This window comes from Sturnira hondurensis, unplaced genomic scaffold (assembly GCF_014824575.4).
Source record: "Sturnira hondurensis isolate 20B ecotype Veracruz unplaced genomic scaffold, ASM1482457v3 Scaffold0021354, whole genome shotgun sequence".
Classification (NCBI taxonomy): domain Eukaryota; kingdom Metazoa; phylum Chordata; class Mammalia; order Chiroptera; family Phyllostomidae; genus Sturnira; species Sturnira hondurensis.
In genome coordinates, this window is record NW_028093985.1 from 5698285 (window position 1) to 5719923 (window position 21639).

Here is a 21639-nt window from a genome sequence, read left to right on the forward strand (position 1 = left end):
GGCATTGAGACTACATCTGGATCACCTGGACCTGCTAAGTCTCCACTTGCTGACTGTAAACCCAGGTCTAAATAAGTTGTGGCAATACCAGCTCTAAGAATTTGATTGCATTGGCCAGCTGGTTCAGTTGGTTGGAACGCTGTCCTGTACATCGAAAGGTTGCAGGTTCGCTTTGCAGCCAGGACACATACCTTAGTTTGCAGGTTTGATCCCCTGTTGGGCCACTTACAGGAGGCAGCCAGGCAGTGTTTCTCTTTTTCTCTTTGTTTAAAATCAGTAAAAACATATCCTCATATGAGGATCAAAACATTTTTATTAAAACATTTGTTTTTTACATTTTTCTCCTGAGACACACATCCCCTCTTAACAATCTTCCTGCTCCTCATTTTTAGTAAACGTGGGAGGGGAACCCTCTGAAGTAGAGTGACTTTATTCCCTCCTTTCATTATTGTAGAGCAAGCCTAAAGCCTTTCTTTTTTCGTCTGTGCTGTACTCTTAATGTATCTTACTTTTTGCCAAGCTTGAGGTTCCTTATTCAGTGGCTGGTTTCATTTGGTTAAGGCAGGAGGATCTGGCACCAAGAGAGTGGTTATGAGAACGTTAATGAGGCTGGAAAGGAAGGCAGGTGCTGGGTTACATGTAGATCAGAGCCTTGTGTCTCATTTTGAGTAATTTGCATTTTATGATTAGTGGAGGGCCCCTATAATTTATGAAATAGATGAGGGAGAGGAGAGGGGTTGAAGGAGGGGAATGACCATTTTAGCCATGCATTTTTGAAAGGTAACTTTGGCCATTGAGGAAGATGGATAGGAGAAGGTACATATAATTGAGAGCAATGGTCCCCAGACTAGCAGCCACAATCACCTGAGGAAAACAGTGTTAGAAATACAGATATTTGGGTGTTACCCCAGACCTATTGAATCAGAAGCTCTCGGGATGGGGTACAGTAGCCTGTGTTTGTTTGGATTCTGATGCATGCCAAAGTTTGAGAGTAGGAGGCCAGCGAGGCTATGTTATAGTTTGTGAATGCTTTTTACATTAGTTATGTTGTTGATTTTGTTGAGATGTTCATTATGTTTGTGTTTTACATTCACAGTCAAAAGAAATAGAGTATTTAGGATTTTGTGACTTAGTTATTTACTTGAAGGTCTAACATTAAAAGATTTGAAAAGCTGGGTTAGAGTGGTAATACATTATATTTGGGAAGGGAAGATAGTCTAGGATCATGTGGGGAAAAACAATTACAGTCAGTGAAAATATTGGAGTAGAATAAAACAAGTGAGAGGTACTTAATCTTGAATGTTCGATTTTCCCTATACATGACATTGGTTTGTAATGTGGTACTTGAAATCTGTAGTAGGGGAAACTGAAAGTACAAAGAGAGGGAACATGAACTCATTGTGGAGCCCAAAGGAAAGGATGATGGGTTTTCCCAAAATTTGCCAAGATGCTCTTGTGCAATGAATTCCACAGCTGTTAAGAGGCAGTCTACTTTCTGTCTTTATATAATAGGTAGCAGCTGATTTGCATCTAACCCAGTTTTCATTTGGTTGTCTTTGAGGATGCCAGGGCTGTGGGTTTAAATTTCGACTTTGTTGGAATGGGACTGAGTAAATCTGATAATCATCTTTTTTTCATCTGTTTCCTTTGCCGGGTGACCAAAAGTACAAATAATGTAAATGCTTTGTGAATATCAAAATTGTACCTTAAAGGATGAGTAATCTTTTTTCTCCTTAAAATTTTATTCCAGGACCCATCAGTTACACAGGTGACAAGAAATGTTCCACCAGGACTTGATGAATACAATCCATTCTCGGATTCGAGAACAGTAAGACTATTCTTAATTGAACTACTTTTAAACGTTAAAAGTAAAATTAAATAACAATTTTATTATGATTTCTTTTTTAGTTGAATGGTTAAATTTACATAAAACAAGCTTTTAGTATTTTATTTAGAATTTAGCAAGTTAATTTTTATTTTTGTTAATTGCTTTTAAAATAATTAATTTATTTTTAGAGAGGGGAAAGGAGGGAGAGAAACATCTGATGAAAGAAAGAAAAGCAATTACTTTTCTCTCTCTCATCAGAGGGAAACACTGATCGGTTGCCTCTCACATCTCCCCTGCCTGGAGATGAATGTGCAAGCCAGGCTTTGGCCCTGACTGGGAATCCAGCTGGTGACCTGGATGATGCCGCGCCAACCAAGCCACACCCATCGGGGCTTATTATTTGTTTTAAACCTCACCCAGGGATATGTGTAGTGATTTTAGAGAGGAAGGGAGAGAGGGAGAGAAAAACATTAATGTGAGAGAGAACAGATACTAGAGAGAAACACCCATTAGTTGCCTCTTGTACGTGCCCTGATGAGGGTGGGGGAGGGTCAAACCTGCAGTTTAGGTATGTGCCCTGTCAGGGAATCAGACTCGCCAACTCTTGGTTTTGGGGACCATGCTGCAACTAACTGAGCCACCTGGCCAGGGCAATTTTTATTTTTTGAACAGGAAGGAATATTAGTAGTAATTGAAAATTCCTTTTGCCCTGGCCAGGTGGTTTGGTTGAGTGTTATCCTGTGCACTGAAAGGTTGCAGGTTTGATCCCCAGTTGGGGTACATGCCTGGGTTGCAGGTTCGATTTTCAGTTGGGTGTGGGTAGGAGGCAGCTGCTTGATGTTTCTCTTTCACATTGATGTTACCCTTTTTCTTTCTGAAAACCAAATTAAAAAAAAAAAACCCTCAGGTGAGGATAGAAAAACTTACTTTGATCTAAGTGAAATACTACTGCACGTTTTCCTACAAATGAAATTGCTAATAATTCCTCTAATGTATAAATCTTACTGCAATACTTTAGGAGAGGAAGGATTTTTTTTTGTTTTTTGTTTTTGGTATACAGGTTGTCTTCATGGTAGTGTGGGGTAGTGTTTTTTACAGTGAGAGAGACCTATATATGGAACTGTACCATGAATATGTGTATGGTTGCCATTTGAATTATGTTGTTCTGAATAATACTTAGCTCTGCAACTTTGGCCATATTCTTAGCTTCAGAATTTAGTCTTGATTTATAAAATACAGGAGTATGGGGAACAAACCCTTGTACAATAGAGGTTCTCTACCCTGGAAGGATATTAGAAACACCAGGGGAGCTTTAGTACACTATCCATTCGGGGCCTAATCTCTTACAGTTAGGGCAGTTTTTTGTTTGTTTGTGTCTTAGCTCTTTTATTGTGAACCAGTTTTGAGAACTAGTGAGGTAGGTACTGTTGAGAATTGTTCCTAAAAAATTCTCTGGTAAATAATTTTGAGTTTTGTGTTTGAGTCTTTGCTTAAATATCATACTCATGAGCTTCCTAATTTTAACAGTTGCTGGCTCTTGAAGTGTCAGTCATCCCCTTAACAGTATTGGAGTTCTTCATTTGTGTGCTTGGATGTACATATCAGTATGATGATTCCTACTTGATCACCTTTTTCTCATGTATGTTTTTCATAGTCTAGAAAATAATTCAAAGAGATTAATTATGTAGGGTTTCACTTGGAAATTTTTTCAGTTTTACTGTATTAACTTTTTATTTTTTGGAAGAAGTTTGTACACAGTGAAAGCATTACAATAAGGATGAAATTTTAAATTTCACTTTGTTATTTCAAAGCCCCCATTTAATACCCTTTGATTATGTGTAACAACCGCGACCCAGGCAGAGCTCACTAAACTGATAATTGAACAAGTAAATTTCAGATTGAACCATGTGAAATGGCAATAAGTGGACCAGTTTTAACAAATAAATATGGCAACTTCATCTGGAATTGGTGAAGATGGGATCAAGACTTTCCAAAGTTTGCTGATAAAGAATAAAAACAGGTTTCCATGTAATTTGGGGGGAAGATTTTACTAGCGAGAAATATGTTTAATGTCGAGGGGAGCAGTTTTAGGTGATTTGTATCAGTGATAGCAGTGTTCTTTGTTAAATTGTCTGCTTTGTGCCATGTGCTTGATCTGTATTATCTTATTGAATTCTTACAACATTCAAAATGGACGTTTTTAAAGGTCATCCAGTTTGTAAGTGGCAGGAGTAGTTTACTAACTCATCTGTTTTCTGTAAGACTCTGCCTTTTCCATTTTCCTGTTACTGATGCCTAAGAAATAGAAGATACAGCCCTTGCACATGAAAAATTTCTCACCTAATTGAGATTTAAAAATTACATAAGTGATACACATCCAGGAAAAATAAAATACAGAAATGTGAATTATGGCCCTAAGTGTTGAGACCTTACGGTCAGGGAAGGGTCTCAGTGGACAGCGGGGCCACGTGGCAGTGAGACTCTGACACGGCGTCAGGACCAGGCAGGCTGTGCGAGAGCACACTGTGAAAAGCACAGTTGAAGTAATAAAAAAATTAAAAATTCTTTTGTTTCTGATAAGCATGGTTTGAGAAATGTCTTTTTTTAAAAATGACTATGACTATTTTCCAAAACAGGTTAGATGTACTCGGATAGTTGATTTAAGTGTTATGTTAGAACTTGTTCCAAATATTATTTTAGGTTATTGGTGGTATTCATATTCAAAATGAAGCTTCTGGATTGTTGCGTAAAGGTGGGGTGAGCTACTTGAAGTTATCTAGGAAGATCCTTTGGCAGAATGAATGTATAACATTGCTAAGAGATAGAAAGTTTCTGCCTTGTTTTTTCTTCCTTTTTTAAAATCAGCTTTCCTTTTATATTTAGTTTTCTGTTTGAATGGCACTTTAAGGTATTTAAGGAAGGCACCAATTAAGTATTTGAATAATTTTAATAGTTTATATATTTTTAAAATAATTTTTAAAAAGATTTATTTATTTATTTTTAGACACAGGGGAAGGAGGGAGAATGAGAGGGAGAGAAACATTAATGTGTGGTTGCCTCTTGTATGCCCCCAACTAGGGACCGGGCTGGCACCCCAGGCATGTGCCCTGACTGGGAACTGAATCATCAACCCTTTGGTTCACCCAATGAAAGACTGTTGAACATTTGAAATGTGGCTAGTCTGAATTGAGATATGCTATAAAAATGGGTGGTAGTCTTGAGTTATGAGATTATTGTTTTTTGTTTGAACTAAAGTGCATTTCCCACTGAACTTATTTTGGGCCTGGTGGGTAGATTTCTTGGCCTACCCTCTACAATTTAATACATAATTTACTAGAAGAATTAGTTCATTCTTTAGAATTGGTATGTATTTATGGAGAATGTTTCCCTTTTAAATTAGATGACAGTTGAAAATGTCTACTGCAGTTTGATTTTCACTGATTTCGGCCACGGGTGGTGGCATTCATGGCTTGGGACAAGAGATCTTCTGGTGGGTATTAAAGTATAGGAACAGGGACACGTCTGTGTGTGGGGAAGCATGGCACTGTTGATAGAAACCTCTGGTGACATTTCTGAGGGCCTTAGTTTGCTGTCATACTGATTTTCTTCAGGGATGGGCTACCTTCAGGGGTGGGCCTTTTTTGCTGTGCTAGTTGTCATATATGGTTTCTGTCATCTATGCAGAGAGATCTGCACTTTCTGGCAGAAAGCAGAATGAAGAGAAGAAAATGCCAAGACCGGTATGCCCATGTGGTCATTTCTGACCATAAGAGGGGGATGTAGATAATTGATTTACATATGTAAGTAAGAGCTGCCCTAACTAGGGTAATCCAGGATGTAAAGTAGACTGAGATGAGACCTGGGTTCTAATCTAGGCCATGCTACTAATTATTTGGTAACTTTAGGCAAACAGTCTAACCTCTTCAAACATCTTTTTTTTTAAGCGTAAAAATGGAAGCAGGATGGAAAATGTTGATGGAAATAATTTCTAATATCAGTTTTTCTTTTACAAATGGATAAAAATTGTAACTTCAGGGACCGACTGAATGTATGTGTTTAGTAGTTTACCTATCTCTAACACTGTTAAAAACCTTTGTCTGTACTGTATTATCTGTCTTTATTTCTTCTTGTGCATTTCTTTATTTTTTCCTTTCTCTTTTGCTTCTTACTGTCTTGTCTTTCTTGGAATTTGTTATCTGTCCTGAAACCAATCTTCTTTGTTTCTAATCTCACTTAATGGTAGTTATTGCCTTCCATCCTGTTAGTGTCATTGGCTAGAAATGCCCAAGTCCTCTGGCACAAACAGCTTTATTCTCCACCTAATCAGGTGCCACATCCTGTCACTTATACCTCCAGGAGATATTACCTGTCTGTTCTTTTCATTCCTACTAAATTGTCCTAATTCAGGTACTCCTCTGTGGAATAACACAGTGGCCTATCTACTTACCTTGTTTTTGCACTGTGACTAGAATTATCTTCTTAAAGCAGAGGTCTAGTGTTAGGTCTGTTCTCCGTAGAAATGTGTACATTGACTATGCATTACCTGTTTAGTAGTGTGGCAATGTGCAACTCTACCTGACTTGACCTCAGATTGCCTTTAAATTTTTTTAGTAGAGCAGTTTTAGGCTTATAGAAAAATTGAGCCAAAAGTATAGAGTCCTCATGTATTGTACCTATCCCCTAGATTGACTGTTTAGTGTTATCCTAAGTTGCGCCATTTGCTGCAGTTGAAGTCATCTGCTAACACCCACGCTCACTGGGACCACCACCCTTACACCTTTTAACAGTCGTTGCATAGAGTCAAAGGGACTGTGTGTGGACATAATGGCTTCCTCAGGTTATCCTCACCTCTTTGAATGGATCAAGATGAAGCTCTCATTCTAGGTATATTTTCTGTTGCTGGGTAACAAATCATTACAAACACACATTTCTTATTTCACAATTTCTGTGGAACAGGAGTCTGGGCACAGCTTAACTGGGATATTTATTCAGGATTTCACAAGGCTGGGATCAAGGTATAATCTGGGCTATAATCTCATCTGGAGGCTTAATAGGGGAAGAATCTTCTTCCAAGCTTGTTCAGGTTGTTGAAAGAGTTAATATCCTTGCGGTTGTGTGAGTGAGGGCCTTGGCTTTATGCTGGCTCTCAGCTGCAGACTGCCATCAGTTCATAGATGCCATCCACAGTTCCTTGCCACATGGTTTTCTTCAACGTGGTCACTTGGTTCATCAAGTCTGCAGAGGGTCTCTCACTCTAGGGGAAGTCTTATCCAATGTAACGTAAGAATGACATCCCATTACTTACACCATATTTGTTGATTGGAAACAAGTCATGGGCTACATGCGCTCAAGGGGAGGGTATTCTATAAGGATGTGACTGACACCACGAGGGGAGAATCACTGAGGTTCACCCTAGGGTCTGTACACTACATTGAAATAAGATAATGTTACTCCATTACTCTTTATACCCACTTACAAGGGCCAAGTGGGCCCTGGCTAGGTAGCTCAGTTGGTTAGAGCATTGTCCCAATATGCCAAGGTTGTGGGTTTGATCCCTGGTCAGGATACATACAGGAATCAACCAATGAATGCATAAATAAGTGAAACAACACAATGATATTTTTCTCTCTTGGTCTGGTCTAAGTTTATTAGTACTTATCTCATCATTCTTTATTTTCTGTTTATGTCAGTCTCTGTAAGAAGCCCTATACCCCAGTGGTGGGTGCACTGGCCTGCAGTGCCTGTGGTGTCATGGATTAGATAGGCAAATTCACACGGACTACCGAGTCCTGTGGAGGAAAAGGAATGGCATGGCTACTCCCTCAAGGGGGGAGTGCCTCAGAGCAGTAGCCACTCTCTCAAGGGAATCTTGCGCTGACCCTTGCCTAGGCAGTCTTATTGGGTTTAATTTGCGCAGGAATACGGGTACAGCTCATTAACCATTGTCGGGCAGTAAGGATCAAATGATAGTTAGCATACAAAGAACTATTAGGGCTTCTTCTGAGTCAGGGTCTATCAGCTAAAAGGCTATAAAACATTGGGAAACAAACTCATTTCCTGTTCGGGCCTTTATCATTTAACTAAGAGCATCCTTAGCAAAGCAGGCTTCATAGGACTTTATACATCCTTTCTCAGGCCTGATCACCTGGGGAGCCCACCCTTTCCAGCACAGGGCTGCACTGCCCTCAGTCATTGTTTCAGGCTTGAGTCAGACAGAGGAGGCAAGATAGCCAAGGAATTTTCTGAGGCTTCTGGCGGACTCAGGGGAGTCAGGCTTCATCAAAGCCAAGGGGTGAGGGTCCATCACCCCCTTTCTCCATAGTCCCCCAAGTCCTTCCCTGGGGCCTCCACATGATCATGCCCATCTTAGGTCATTCCCTCCTTGGGGAATCTTACCCGTCACTGGCTAACTGATCAAGCACTGGGGGCCAGTTATGAAAAAAGGAGCAGAAGCGGTGCTCCTGCCAGGGAGATAAGCTTTGTCTCCTTAGTGGCTTATGGTCCGAAGGTCGTTCACTCAGCCTTAGCCATGGGGGAGGGGGGTGTTACAGCTCCTGAAACCAAGCAGCGCGGCTCCCAATACCCTGGAGTACTTTGGATCCCCTGATTTTAATCCTCATGATGTTCTGTACATTCCTTATTCTGTACTCTTTTTTATTTCCTTAATTTCTGAATCTTTCCATCATGCTCTCTGGGAGTCACAGTCAATTTTCATCTAAATTCCATATATTCTTAACCTTGTCTATGAATATTTTGTGTTTTGCTCTGTGGAAACTGGCCTGTTTATGAGGACACTTTTCCCTTGCAACCTTCTCAGAAAGTAGCTGTTTTTTTCCCTGGCCAGGTGGCCCAGTTTATTGGAGCGTTGCCCTGAAATCAAAAGGTTGTTGGTTTGGTTTTCTGTCAGGGTACATACCTAGGTTGCAGTTCAATCTCCAGTCAGGAATACATGGAGAAGGCAACCAATCAATGTTTTCTGTCTCTCTAAAATCAATTAGCATATCCTTGGGTGAGGATTACCTCCTCCCTCCTCTTCTCCACCCCCCCCCCCCCCAAAAGAGACCTAGCTGCTTTTTCTCTCACAGTTCTCAGACAACTTGGCATAGAAGTAGGGTAGATAACATTTTTTTATTACGGTATTACAGTTTTCTCAATTTTTTCTCCCTTTATCCCCTGCTCCACCCTGCCCCCCAACCCTCCTGCATTTCCCTGTGTCCCCTTAGTTCATGTCCATGGGTTGTACATAAAAGTTTTTGGAGTCTTCTGGTTCCTATACCATTTTTTATCTCTCCCTGTCTATTTTATGCCTACTAATTATGCTTCTTCTTCCCTGTACCTTTTCCCTGCTATTCCTCCATTCCCCTTCCCCTCTGAAATTCCTCTGTTTGATGTCCATTTCTCTGATTCTTTTCCTGTTCTAGTTTGCTTAGTTTTTGTTTTCATTGTTTTCTTTTAGGTTCATTTGTTGATCGTTGTGAGTTTGTTGTTCATTTTACTGTTCATATTTTTTATCTTCTTTTCCTTAGATAAGTCCCTTTAACATTTCATACAATACGGGCTTGGTGATGATGAACTCCTTTAACTTGACCTTATCTGAGAAGCACTTTATCTGTCCTTCCATTCTAAATGAAAGCTTTGCTGGATAGAGTAATCTTGGATGTAGGTCCTTGCCTTTCATGACTTCAAATACTTCTTTCCAGCCCCTTCTTGCCTGCAAGGTTTGAGAAATCAGCTGATAGCCTTATGGGAACTCCTTTGTAGGTAAGTGTCTCCTTTTTTCTTGATGCTTTTAGGATTTTTTTGTTGTCTTTAATCTTGGGTAACTTAATGATGTGCCCTGGTGTGTTCCTCTTTGGGCCCACCTTCTTTGGGACTCTCTGAGCTTCCTGGACTTCCTGGAAGTCTATTTCCTTTGCCAGACTGGGAAAGTTTTCCTTCATTATTTGTTCAAATAAGTTTTCAATTTCTTTCTGCTGTTCTTCTCCTTCTGGCACCCCTGTAATTCGGATATTGGAATGTTTCAGATTGTCCCAGAGGTTCCTCAGCCTCTCTTCATTTTTTTGGATTCTTGTTTCTTCATTCTGATCCAGTTGGATGTTTATTTCTTCCTTTTGTTCCAAATCATTGCTTTGAGTCTTGGTTTCCTTCCTGTCACTGTTGGTTCTCTGAATATTTTGCTTTATTTCACTTTGGGTATCTTTCATTTGTTTTTTTATTTTTCTACCAAACTCAGTCAGATCTGTGAGCATTTTGATTACCAGGGCTTTAAATTCTCCATCAGATAGGTTGGCCATGTCCTCATTATCTTGTTCTCTTTCTGAGGTTATGCTCTGTTCTTTCATTTGGGCCATATTTCTTTGTCTTGGCACAGCTGGTAGGGGCGTGGCGGTAGGTATTCACTCTGGCAGCTCGACCCTCTGTGCTGCAGGGCAGCCAGCCTGTGGAGGAGGGGCCAGACAGGGAACAGTGCAGCTTGGCCTGCTCGACTCTAGCGCACTTTCCAGTCTGTGAGACTGGGAGTTTTTTTCACTGAAACAACCCGTATCAACTGAGTCTCAGTTTCCCCTTCAGTCAGCCCCGCCTGTGCAGTCCACTGCCTCATGGTGGTTTTTCTGAGTTGGCCTGAGTCGACCTACTCGATCTGTCACCTTACTGGTTTGGTTGTTCTGATTGATTTTTTCTTTAATTCCTTGGTTGTTGGAGCTCTACACAGTTTGGTTTTCTGGCACTTCTGGTTGTTTATTGTTTTTAGATTGGTTGTTATCCTCCTTTTGGTTGTGCGAGGAAGCAAAGGGTTTCTACCTGTGCCTCCATCTTGGTGGGAACCAGTAAGATAGATATCTTATTTCCCATCGCTGCTTCTGGACAGTCTTCCTTTTTGCTGTAAAAATCCCCACCTTTGAATCTCATGCCATCAGATTATACTTGGGTACCACCACTCTTTGTGGCTATCATGTATCTATTGATCCCTGAATTTTATTACCCCTTATTTCTCTTTCTAAATTTTTTTTTAATTTTAGTTCTTGATTCACCATTACTCTTTTTGACACTATTCTTATTTTGAATACATGGTAGTGGTCTTCCCAGTGTTCTGGCTCTCAGTGCCTTGACCTCATTTATTCCATTGATTTTTGCCTTCCATGTTATTTCAGGTCACTCATTCTCTAGTCATATCCTAGACTCATCGTGGTCCCTTACTCTTCTGTAATTTTAAGTTAATGTATCTCTTTAGTCATTACTCTAGTTCCTCAATTTCCACACATCTTTAAACTTCACCAGGACCTCTAGTTTGTTGACCCTACTATGTCACTCCCTTTATTCACCTCTTGTCTTCTCTCAGCATAAATTCCACATTCAGTCATTGTAATCACTCCTTTGCATGCACCTTCAACTTCCTTGCCTTTCCCTCTCCCTCTACTTTGACATAACCCCTTGGCTAAAACCAAGTGCTGGATAATTAGAACTCTTTATATTCTCTGTCCATGCTGTAGCAACTAAATATGGTTGGTGAAACCATGCTCAAGGGTCTTGCTTTCAGTTCATGACCAGCTCTGAACTGTGTTGAATATTCTAATAATTTAATTGTCCACTCTCTTCTTCCTTTCTTCTCATCTTTATTATTAAAAAAAAAAAAACACTTTAACCCTCACCTGAGAACAAGTTTTCATTGCTTTTTGGAGAGAGAGGATGGGAGAGAGAAACATTGATGTGAGAAAAAAGCATCTATTGGTTGCCTCCCGTACACACTCGGACTGGGGATCAAACCCATAACCTAGTCACCTGTCCTAACCAGGAATCAAACCCACTCCCTTTTGCTTATGGGTCAATGTTCCCACCACTTGAGTCATACCAGCCAGGTCCTCCTCATCTTTAAAATCTCTTCCCCATCCTCACTCTTAGCCGATGATCCTGCTTATTTTACTGAGAAAATTAAAGCATTCAGTAGAGAACATCCATAGACTTCCAGTGCCACATCTACCTACTAGTATTTACACCCATATACTCTGCTTTCTTGACTGTTATTTATAGGTGAACTCTCTGTGCTTCTGTCTAAAGCTGTTCCCTATATTTGTGCTCTAGATTCTATACCCTGTCACTTTAAGAACTTTGCTAAATTGCTCCCTTACATCATTAGTTTTTTCACCTTCTACTGGATTATTCCTCTCATAAAAACGTTTTATTCCCTTTTAGAAAAAAAATCACAAAAATCTGTTCATGTATTTTAACAGCTTTTTTGAGCTATAATTAATATACCATACACTCATTTAAAGTGTATAATTCAGTGTTTTTAGTGTAGTCATAGAGTTGTGCAAGCATTACCAAATTCTAATTTTAGAATACTTTTGTTCCTCCCACTCCCCCAAAACTCTGCAAGCTTTAGCACTTCACATTCCCACCTCCTCTTCAGCTCTAGGCAACTACTAATTTACTTTCTGTCTATAGATTTGCCTATTCTGAACATTTCATATAAATGGAATCCTACAATATGTGGTCTTTTGTGTCTTGCTTTTTTCACTCAGCATAATGTTTTCAAGGTTCTATTATGTTGTCATGTGTATCAGTAAGTACTTCATTTCTCTTCAGTGACTTTAAAAAAGATTTTATTTATTTATTTTTAGAGAGAGGAGACGGAAGGGAGAAAGAGGGAGAGAAACATGAATGTGTGGTTGCCTCTCATGTGTGCCCCATAATGGGGACCTGGCCTGCAACCCAGGCACATGCCCTGACTGGGGATCGAACTGGTGACCCTACTGAGCCACACCAGCCAGGGCTCTTCTTAATGGTTTTTATACATTTTATTTATCTTAGTTGATGGGCATTTAGGTAGGTCCCAATTTTTGGCTGCTGTGAACACATGTGCACTATTTTGTGTAGATATATGTTTGTATTTCTCTTAGATATATATACCAAGGAGTAGATACTTCTGGCCAGGATGGAGGCATAGGTAGATACACTTTGCTTCCTCCCACAGCCAAAAGGACAACAACACATTTAAAAACAAAAACTGACCAGAACTGTTAGAAAATCAGACTGTGTAGAAGTCAACAACCAAGAGGTAAAGAAACAATTCAGTCACACTGATGGAAGGGGTGGAGACGGGCAGCTCGGTCGGAGAGGACGTGTGCCTAGGCCACTGCTGGAGGACTTTTGGTGTTATGTCTAAAAGCCATTGCCCAACTCAAGGCCATAAAATCTTGCTGCTGTGTTTTCTTCTGAGAATTGTATAGTTTTAGTGCTTACATTTGGGTTTATGAGCTATTTCAAGTTAATTTTTTTAAATATTTTTTTAAGATTTTATTTATTTCTTTTTAGAGGGGAAAGGAAGGAGAGAGGGAGAAATAATGTATGGTTGCCTCTGGTGTGTCCCCTGCCGGGAACTGGCCTGCAACCCAGGCATGTGCCCTGACTGGGAATCGAACTGCGATTGTGTGGTTCGCAGGCCCGCGCTCAATCCACTGAGCTACACCAGCCAGGGCTATTTTGAGTTAATTTTTATGTGTGGTATTATATAGGTGTCAAAAATTCATTCTTTTGCATGTGGATATTCTACTTGTTCTAGCATCATTTCCTGAAAAAGTATTTTTCCTCATTGGATTATCTTGGTGAAAATTAATTGCTGATAAATGTAAGGATTTACTTTTGGACTCTCAATTTTATTGTGTTGATATATATGTCTCTCTTTATACCAGTACCATACTGTCTTGATTACTGTAACTCTGTAACAAGACTATCTTAATCCAGTTTTCCTTTCAGTTTCTGCCATCCCTTTACCAGAAAAACTTTCTCTTTTCCCCATTGCAGAACTTCTCTGAAGAGTTATCTGCTTGTTTTTTTCTCAGTCCTTTCTTATAAAAGATACTTAATTAAATAAGAGTTTTGCTCCCAACAGTCTACCAAAATGCACTTGTCAAGTTAGCCAATGACTTCCCCATTGCCTAATCTGATGGTAAATTTTCAGTCATAATCTGTCACCAGCACTGACACTCAATCAGCATCTCATTCATGGAACACTTTCTTCATTTGGCTTTCAGAACACCTGAGGATCTCCTTTTCAGGCTCCTTTGCTGGATCTTTCCTGTTTCTTCTACCTCTGGTGCTGGAGTGTATCAGGAGTTAGGCTTTGCTGCTCTTCTCTATCTCTGCTCACTCAGATGGTGATTTCATTCAGTCTCACAGCTTTAAGTACCATCTGCATGCTGATGACTCCTGACTTTACATCTCTGTCATAGACCACTGCTCTGAACACCAGACTCATATTTTCTTTTATTTGGTCTTTTTTTAAATTTTATTGTAGTATATTTTATTGATTATACCATTACAGTTGTTTTGTTCCCCCCTTCATTCCCCTTTACCCTGAATACCCCCTCCCACCTAGTTTATGACTCACCTAGTTTTTACCCCCCTTTAGTTTATGACCACGTGTATCAAGTTCTTTAGATTCTATATTTCCCATACTATTCTTGCCCTCCTCCCTATCTATTTTCTACCTACCGTCTATGCTACTTATTCTCTGTACCTTCTCCTCCCTTATCCTCCTCCCACTCCCCTGTTGCTAACCCTCCATGTGTTCTTCATTTCTATGGTTCCACTCCTGATCTAGCTGTCCTCTGAGTTTGCTTTTGTTTTAGGTGTGGTTGTTAATAACTGTGTGTTTGCTGTCCTTTCACTGTTCATATTTTTCATCTTCTTTTTCTTATATAAGTCCCTTTAGCATTTCATATAATAAGGGCTTGGTGATGATGAACTCCTTGAACTTGACCTTATCTGAGAAGCACTTTATCTGTCCTTCCATTCTAAATGAAAGCTTTGCTGGATAGAGCAATCTTGGCTGTAGGTCTTTGGATTTCATGACTTGGAATACTTCTTTCCAGCCCCTTCTTGCCTGTAAGGTCTCTTTTGAGAAATCAGCTGACAGTCTAATGGGAACTCCTTTGTAGGTGGCTGTCCCCTTATGTCTTGCGGCTTCTAGGATTCTCTCCGTCATTTTAATCTTGGCTAATGTAATTATGATGTGCCTTGGTGTGTTCCTTTTTGGGTCCACCTTCTTTGGGACTCTCTGAGCTTCCTGGATTTCCTGGAAGTCTATTTCCTTTGCCAGACTGGGGAAGTTCTCCTTTATTATTTGTTCAAAGAAGTTTTCCACTTGTCACTCTTCCTCTTCTCCTTCTGGTACCCCTATAATCTGGATGTTGGAACGTTTAAAGATGTCCTGGAGGTTCCTAAGCCTCTCCTCATTTTTTTGAATTCTTGTTTCTTTATTCTTTTCTGGTTGGATGTTTCATTCTTCCTTCTGGTCCACTCCCTTGATTTGAGTCCCAGTTTCCTTTCCATCACTACTGGTTTCCTGTGCATTTCCCTTCATTTCAATTAGTTTAGCCTTCATATGTTCCTCTAATTTGTAACTAAAATCAACCAGTTCTGTGAGTATCCTGATCACCAGTTTCTTGAATTGTGCATCTGAGATTTTCGCTATTTCCTGGTCACTTAGCGTTATCTGCTCTGGGGCTTTGAGTTCTTGATCCATATTTTGGACTGTTCGTGCCTGTTATGTATGAGGAGCAGAGCCCTAGGTGTTCACCAGGGCCGGGCCACTCAGTCGCTGGGTTGTGATGCTGTATGTGGGGGCGGGGTCCAAGAGAAGCAGTGGTGGTCCCCTCTGCTGCTTCCAGCCACTGGGGCCGGTGCGGTCTGTCTCACTGTGCGCGAATGTGTGACTGTGGTCAACCTGCCACCTTAAGCCCTCACTGGGTCCGCCACTGGGGCCTGCGTGGTCTGTCTCACTGCTCACTCCTTTGCTGCTTTATCTGCCTGTGAATGTGTGACCGCCGTCAGCCTGCTGCCTTGCGCCCTCACTGGGTCTGCCCAATGCTACCCCGGCTGCCTGGGTCCCTGGGATCGGGGGATCCTTCCTGCCGACCCCGCTCTGCTGCTGGCTCCGCCCCTCTTACCGGTCCGGTTGAAGGGTTCGTTGTTGTCGGACTTCCGTATAGTTCAATTTTCTTTTCTTTGGCTTTGCCTTTGTTTACTAAACCTTTGTTGTATTCAGACTTGGTTGTGGGAGAAGGCACAGTGTTTCCACCTACGCCTCCATCTTGGCGGAAGTGGTCAGATGGAGGCGTATTTTCAACTGCCTACTAGACATGTCTCTTTGTATGTCTTAGAAAGGACAAATTCAACTTGTCAAAACTGAGCTGAATCCTCTGCTTGTAAACGAGCTCAATTTCAGTCTTCCTTACTTCTGTCCTACAGGTTGCATAAGCCAAAACCCAAGTGGTGTTTTACTATTTCCACTTCCTGGTGTCTCACACCATTTCATCAGGAAATCCTATTGGCTCTCCCTTAAAAATACATCCAGAACTGACCCCTTATCTGCGTGGACATGACTTGGCTTAGCTGTGATCATTCCTTGCCTGGTTTCCTAATTATTCTCTCTTCATTTACCTTTGGCCCATTTCCATTTATTTTCAACTTGGCAGCCAGAGTGATAAAACAAAACGAAAAACAAATCAATCATTTCAGTCTCCTGCTTAGAACTCTTCACTAGCTTTTGTTCTTCATAGTAAAACCAAGAGTCTTTAAAATAACCTGTAGTTTGGTCCTTAAAAATTGTTACTTATCTTCTTGTACTTTTCCCCCTCATGTATTCCTGTCCCTCACACTGGTCTTCATCATACATGTCAGGCATTTCTGACTTTGCACTGACTGACTCTTCCCTCTGCCTGAGGTGGTCTTCCCTCCAGTTATCTGCAAGATTGACTTCTTCACTTTCTAAATACCTTTGTAAAATTATCTCCACGCCACCTTTACTCACAACCCCTTTACCCTGTTCTTTTGTTGTTGTTGTTCCATGAAATTTATTGTTTTCTTAAGATAATCTACAGTATATTTGTTTATTATATGTATTGTTTATCTTCTATTACTAGAATGTAAGCTCTGTGAAGTTAGGAATGTTTATTTGTTTTGTTCACTAATGTTTTCCAAGTGTCTATAACTGTTTGTGGTACATTGTAGTTGATCAATAGGTGTTTGAAGGATTTATGAATGAGTATGCACGGTCATGCTTCTGTTCCTTTATGAGCCTTTGTGTGATTGGAAACTCCCATCCTTGTGTATTCCTTCACTCCTCCTATTATGCATCTCCACCCCAATTATTTGCATTTTTAAGCACCTTACTTGAAAATGGTTATTTATTCTGATAAAATTATTTCGGTTTATCTCAATTCTTATATTAGTGTCTATCGTTTTCACCACCCTTAATAACAAGGGAATCTGTGTTAAGCACAACACAGTCAGTTCTTGTCTGCTCAATCAGAGACTGAAAGTTGCAGAAAGTTTTAAGTTTCTCTTGGCAATCTCTCCACTAGGTGAAAGGATAGGACAGTGGTTTACAGAAGCTGTAAAATTTGTTGCCTTAGAGGAGAGCTCTCAAATTTCAAGGTGTCTAAAAATCACTCTGGGGAGCTTAGTAAACATGGGAGCTTGTTAAAAATGCAGATTCCTTCTTCTCAACACTTGAACTTTTGAATCAGTATATCCACTGTGGGGCCCACAGTCTGCATTTTCAATAAGCACCAGCGATTTCTGATTCAGGAGATCCACGAACACATTAAGAAACATTGCTTTAGACTCCCAGCGTACTTAGGAATGTTATTAATAGATTCACAAGTGGAAGAGAAAGTGCAGGAAAAAAGCAAGGAGAAATTTTATTGAATAGGTATTTATATGGAGAAAATCAAGAAGGAGAATATATATTTATCTATACACAATGAAGACAGCTGTGAGCACTACATGCCTTAAAGGGATCTTGAATGTTCAGTCATTTATTTAATAATGAAGCACCTTTGGAATTTCTAGTGTAAAGAGTTCACTATATTATAGAACAGTTCACCCACTATTGTATTACTGTGATTGTTATAATGTTCTTAATTCTACTGAGCTAAAATATGTATCTTTCTATAACTTTTATTTATTGGCCCTGGTTGAATTCTCCAAAGCCACACAAGCAGGCAAACATACTAAGGTAGTTTGTGTTATAATATAAAACAATCGGAAACGATCTAAGTGTCCATCAGTCCACTTTCTTTATCTAAATGATTAGATAAAGAAAATGGTGTGTGTCTCTGTATTTATGCACATATGTATATGCATATACACAATGGAATATTATTCAATCATAAAAAGAAGGAAATCTTGCCATTTGAGACAATATGGATGGACCTGGAGGGCGTACCTTTTATTCTCACTTGTATGTGGAATCTTGAAAAAACAAAGTGACAGTTGAGCTCATGGCTGTAAAGAACAGGTGGGCGGTTGCCAGAGGTGGGGCGGAAGATGGGCAAAATGGGTGAAGGGGTCAAGTTATAAGTCATGAGGGTATAAAATGTGGCATGGTGACTATAGTTAATAATACTTTACTGTATATTTGAAAGTTCTTAAGAGAGAGGATCTTAAAGTTTTCATCACAGAAAATAAAATTTGTAACTAGGTGGGAACAGATGTTAACTAGACTTATTGTAGTAATCATGTTGCAATATATGCAAATACCAAATCATTGTATGGTACACCTGAAACTACTGTAATCTTGTATGTCAATTAGACTTTAATACAACATAAATAAAAGAAAGTATAGCCCTTAACTTTCAGAGATATTTTAAAATAAAGACAATTCCTAACTAGTGAAATTTCATCTACCAAGGGAGAAGGACTTACAGCTTTGCTTTGCCAGACTTGTTTTTTATTCTGCCTCAAGGTTGTTGTCCTCCTGTTCTCCTGACTCATCTGTTTTTTCTCTCTGTGTCCCCATCTCTGCACCTTCAGCTTTTCTCAATACTTAGGCTTTCCCAGGGTCTGCCAGAGCAGACGTAGTCTCAGAGTTGTTGGGGAAAGGCTTGGTCTTACTCTGGTACACCGGGTTGTACTAGAGTGTCCTCGTTTTTCTGTAGGCAGGTTGGCCTTCCTTTCATATCTGGAGGTTGATGGGTGTAAAATGAAGATGATAGACACAGAAGTGTCCAGTGAGGCAGAAAGATATTCCTTCTTGCATCTCAGATTTTCCTTCTGGTATCATTTTTCCTGTTTCTAAGTAGAAGCTTTTTGTGGGGGTCTGTTGGTAGTAACTCAGTATCATTATTTATCACCTTGGTTCTCAAATGTAATCATACAGGGGTTTAGAAATCTACATTGACACTTTGTCTCATCAGTTTGGCACATTTATGTGGGCTTCTGTTGTTGCTGTTGAGAAGTTAGCTGTCTTACAAGCATTGCTTTAGGTAGATTTGTGTCTTTTTTCTCTTGTTGTTTTTAAGATCACTTATTCTCAGGATTTGCTTTTTTACTGTGAGGTATCTAGGTGTTAATATATTTTTCATTTGATTTGGGTTTTGGAGTTTTCAATTTGAAAATTAGTGTCCTGACATTCTGTTTGAATATCGACTCTCCCCCATTCTCTCTGTTCTCTTCCCGTGAAAGTCTTCGGTTTTTAGGCCTTCTCCCTCAGTTGTCATCTCTCTTAACCTTTCATGTTTTTCTTCTCTCCACCCTTTCGGCCACATTCTGTGCAGTTTCTTTAGACCCACTTCCCTTTTTCTAATTATCTCATCGTCTTTGTCTAGTCTGCTATTTAACTTATTAAATTTATAATTTCAATTATTACAGTTTTCATTTTTAGAAGTTCCATTTGTACCTTTTTAAGATGATACTTGGTCAGTTCTGATAGTCTTTTGTTGATGAATCATGCATTTACTACCCACTTTCATTTCTTTATTAATCATATCTATTTTACATTTTGTATCTAATAATTCCAATACCACATATCTTATTTTGTAGATTGTAAGCCTGCGGGCCTGTGCTCATCATGGTGGCTTGTTTCCTTCTGTGTTTATGTCATGACTCGGAGTTTCTTGGAGCTTTTTATCTGTGAAGATTTTTGAAGCCCAGTTTGAGATGTGTTCCTCTACTTTTGCCAGTGCCTGAGGTCACTGTCCACCCAGGATTCCTGAGATGGAATTTTCACTTTACTCATTTTGTCTGTGTGGATAGATGTGAAAGTCTGCAGGTTTGGTAGGTTTATGATTACATGTTCTCAGGAAAGGTATCTTCCCTCTCCCCCCATCCAGAATCAAGGGCAAGACAAGTGGATATTCCTACTGTTTCTTTCTGTGAATTTGCTATTTTTCTTATCCACTAAGAGTGTTGCTTTGTAAGGAGACCCGATTTTATGGAGGGACCTCAGATTGATTTTAGCTTGCATACTTTTCCTAAGCTTTTCTCCAGCTTATTAAAACCCAGTGGTTTTGTGAATGGCATGGCATGAAGGCTCTTCTTTGTTTGCATGTGCAAGGGTTTTTGTGGTGGTGGTGGTGGTGGTGTGTGTGCGTGTGTGCATGTGTGTGTGTGTGTTTTACTTCTGCCATCCCAGGATTCTGTCAGGTTAGTTATACTTAAAATATTTTAAATAAAAATTGATCTAACATTTTTAGGTGTTATGTATGGGGGGCTTTACTACAATCTGCAGTCTTCTGTGTTGCCAGAAATGGAAATCTTGGGTGGGTTGTTTTATTAGTTTCCCTTTTACTCATATGTGCAGAAATGAACAATTGGAATATATCTAGGGGTATCATAGAATAGCTCTTTAATAATTATGGCAACAGCTGTACTAGGCTTGAGGTAGCTAATCAAGTGTGTTGTAGCTGAAGAAAATACTGCATCCCAGAACTGAACAGAGATCTAGCTGGTGTGTACAAGTTTGAAGAAATTCTCAGGATACAGTGGTCTCATTAATATCAGTGCTCACTTGTGGAGATTGCTACTTCTCCGGTGTTTCTCATCGTTGCCATATCATAAGCAGTTGTGACTTCAGATCTGTCAAATTACTGGTTCTGTCAAATTACTAGTTCTGACCCAGCCTTCATCCTTACCTTCTAATTTATTGTGACTTAATTCTTCACTTATTACTCAAAAGAGTGAAGAATTTGTAGTAAGGATTCAACTGGGTGCATTCTTCTGTTCTTTTTCTAAAGTATGTTCCAACTGACTTTGTTGGACTTTCTAACACACTTTAGAAAAAGTATGTTCCAACATACTTTTTGGTCATTGTTTTGTTGTCACTACATATTAAACCAAGACAGTGAGACTTTAGGATGTGCTTTTCTAGCTATTCTAGTTGGAGAACATTTAGGACTGGTTAGTTTCAGTGTTCTGGAATATATATGAGATACTGGGGTAGAACAGGGCATTTATAATTCTTTGGGTAACAATATAGTATAGTGGAGATAAACTACAAGAAAAAGCTTTTATATCCTATTCTCCAAGAATAATCACTATTAACATTTGATATACTTTAATTATATTTTTAAATAAAAATTGGGATGTGACAGTATGTATGCAGTTTTATAACTTGCTTTTATCACTTATTATTTTTTGGAGATTTTATTTATTTTTAGACAGAAGGGAAGGAAGGGAGAAGGAGAGGGGGAGAATCATCAATGTGTGGTCACCTCTTGTACATCCCCACTGGGGAGCTGGCCAGCAACCCAGGCATGTACCCTGGCTGGGAATTGAACTGGTGACCCTTTGGTTCACAGGCCGGGGCTCAATCCACGGAGCCACACCAGCCAGGGTGGTTTCATCATTTATTATAGGTATAAGCTTTCTGCATTTTATTATTTTTCAGAACTTTTAAATAGATGCATAATATGTTCTATGAATTTATCACAATTTAAACATTTTTCTATTGTTGGACAGTGGGTTACTTCTAACGTTTTGTTTTTATAAATAATGCTGTAGAGGGCCTTCTTAGCATACACATATTT

The 21639-nt window shown here is 39.7% G+C and overlaps 1 protein-coding gene across 1 annotated transcript in view; it reads left to right on the forward strand.

The window, feature by feature from the left end:
- SCAMP1 (secretory carrier membrane protein 1) overlaps positions 1-21639 on the forward strand; it is a 105600-nt gene that overhangs the window by 26086 nt on the left and 57875 nt on the right. The window contains exon 2 of the mRNA XM_037032279.1: positions 1751-1828. Within this exon, the coding sequence (XP_036888174.1) occupies positions 1751-1828 (78 nt within the window). The remainder of the gene's footprint in view (positions 1-1750; positions 1829-21639) is intronic.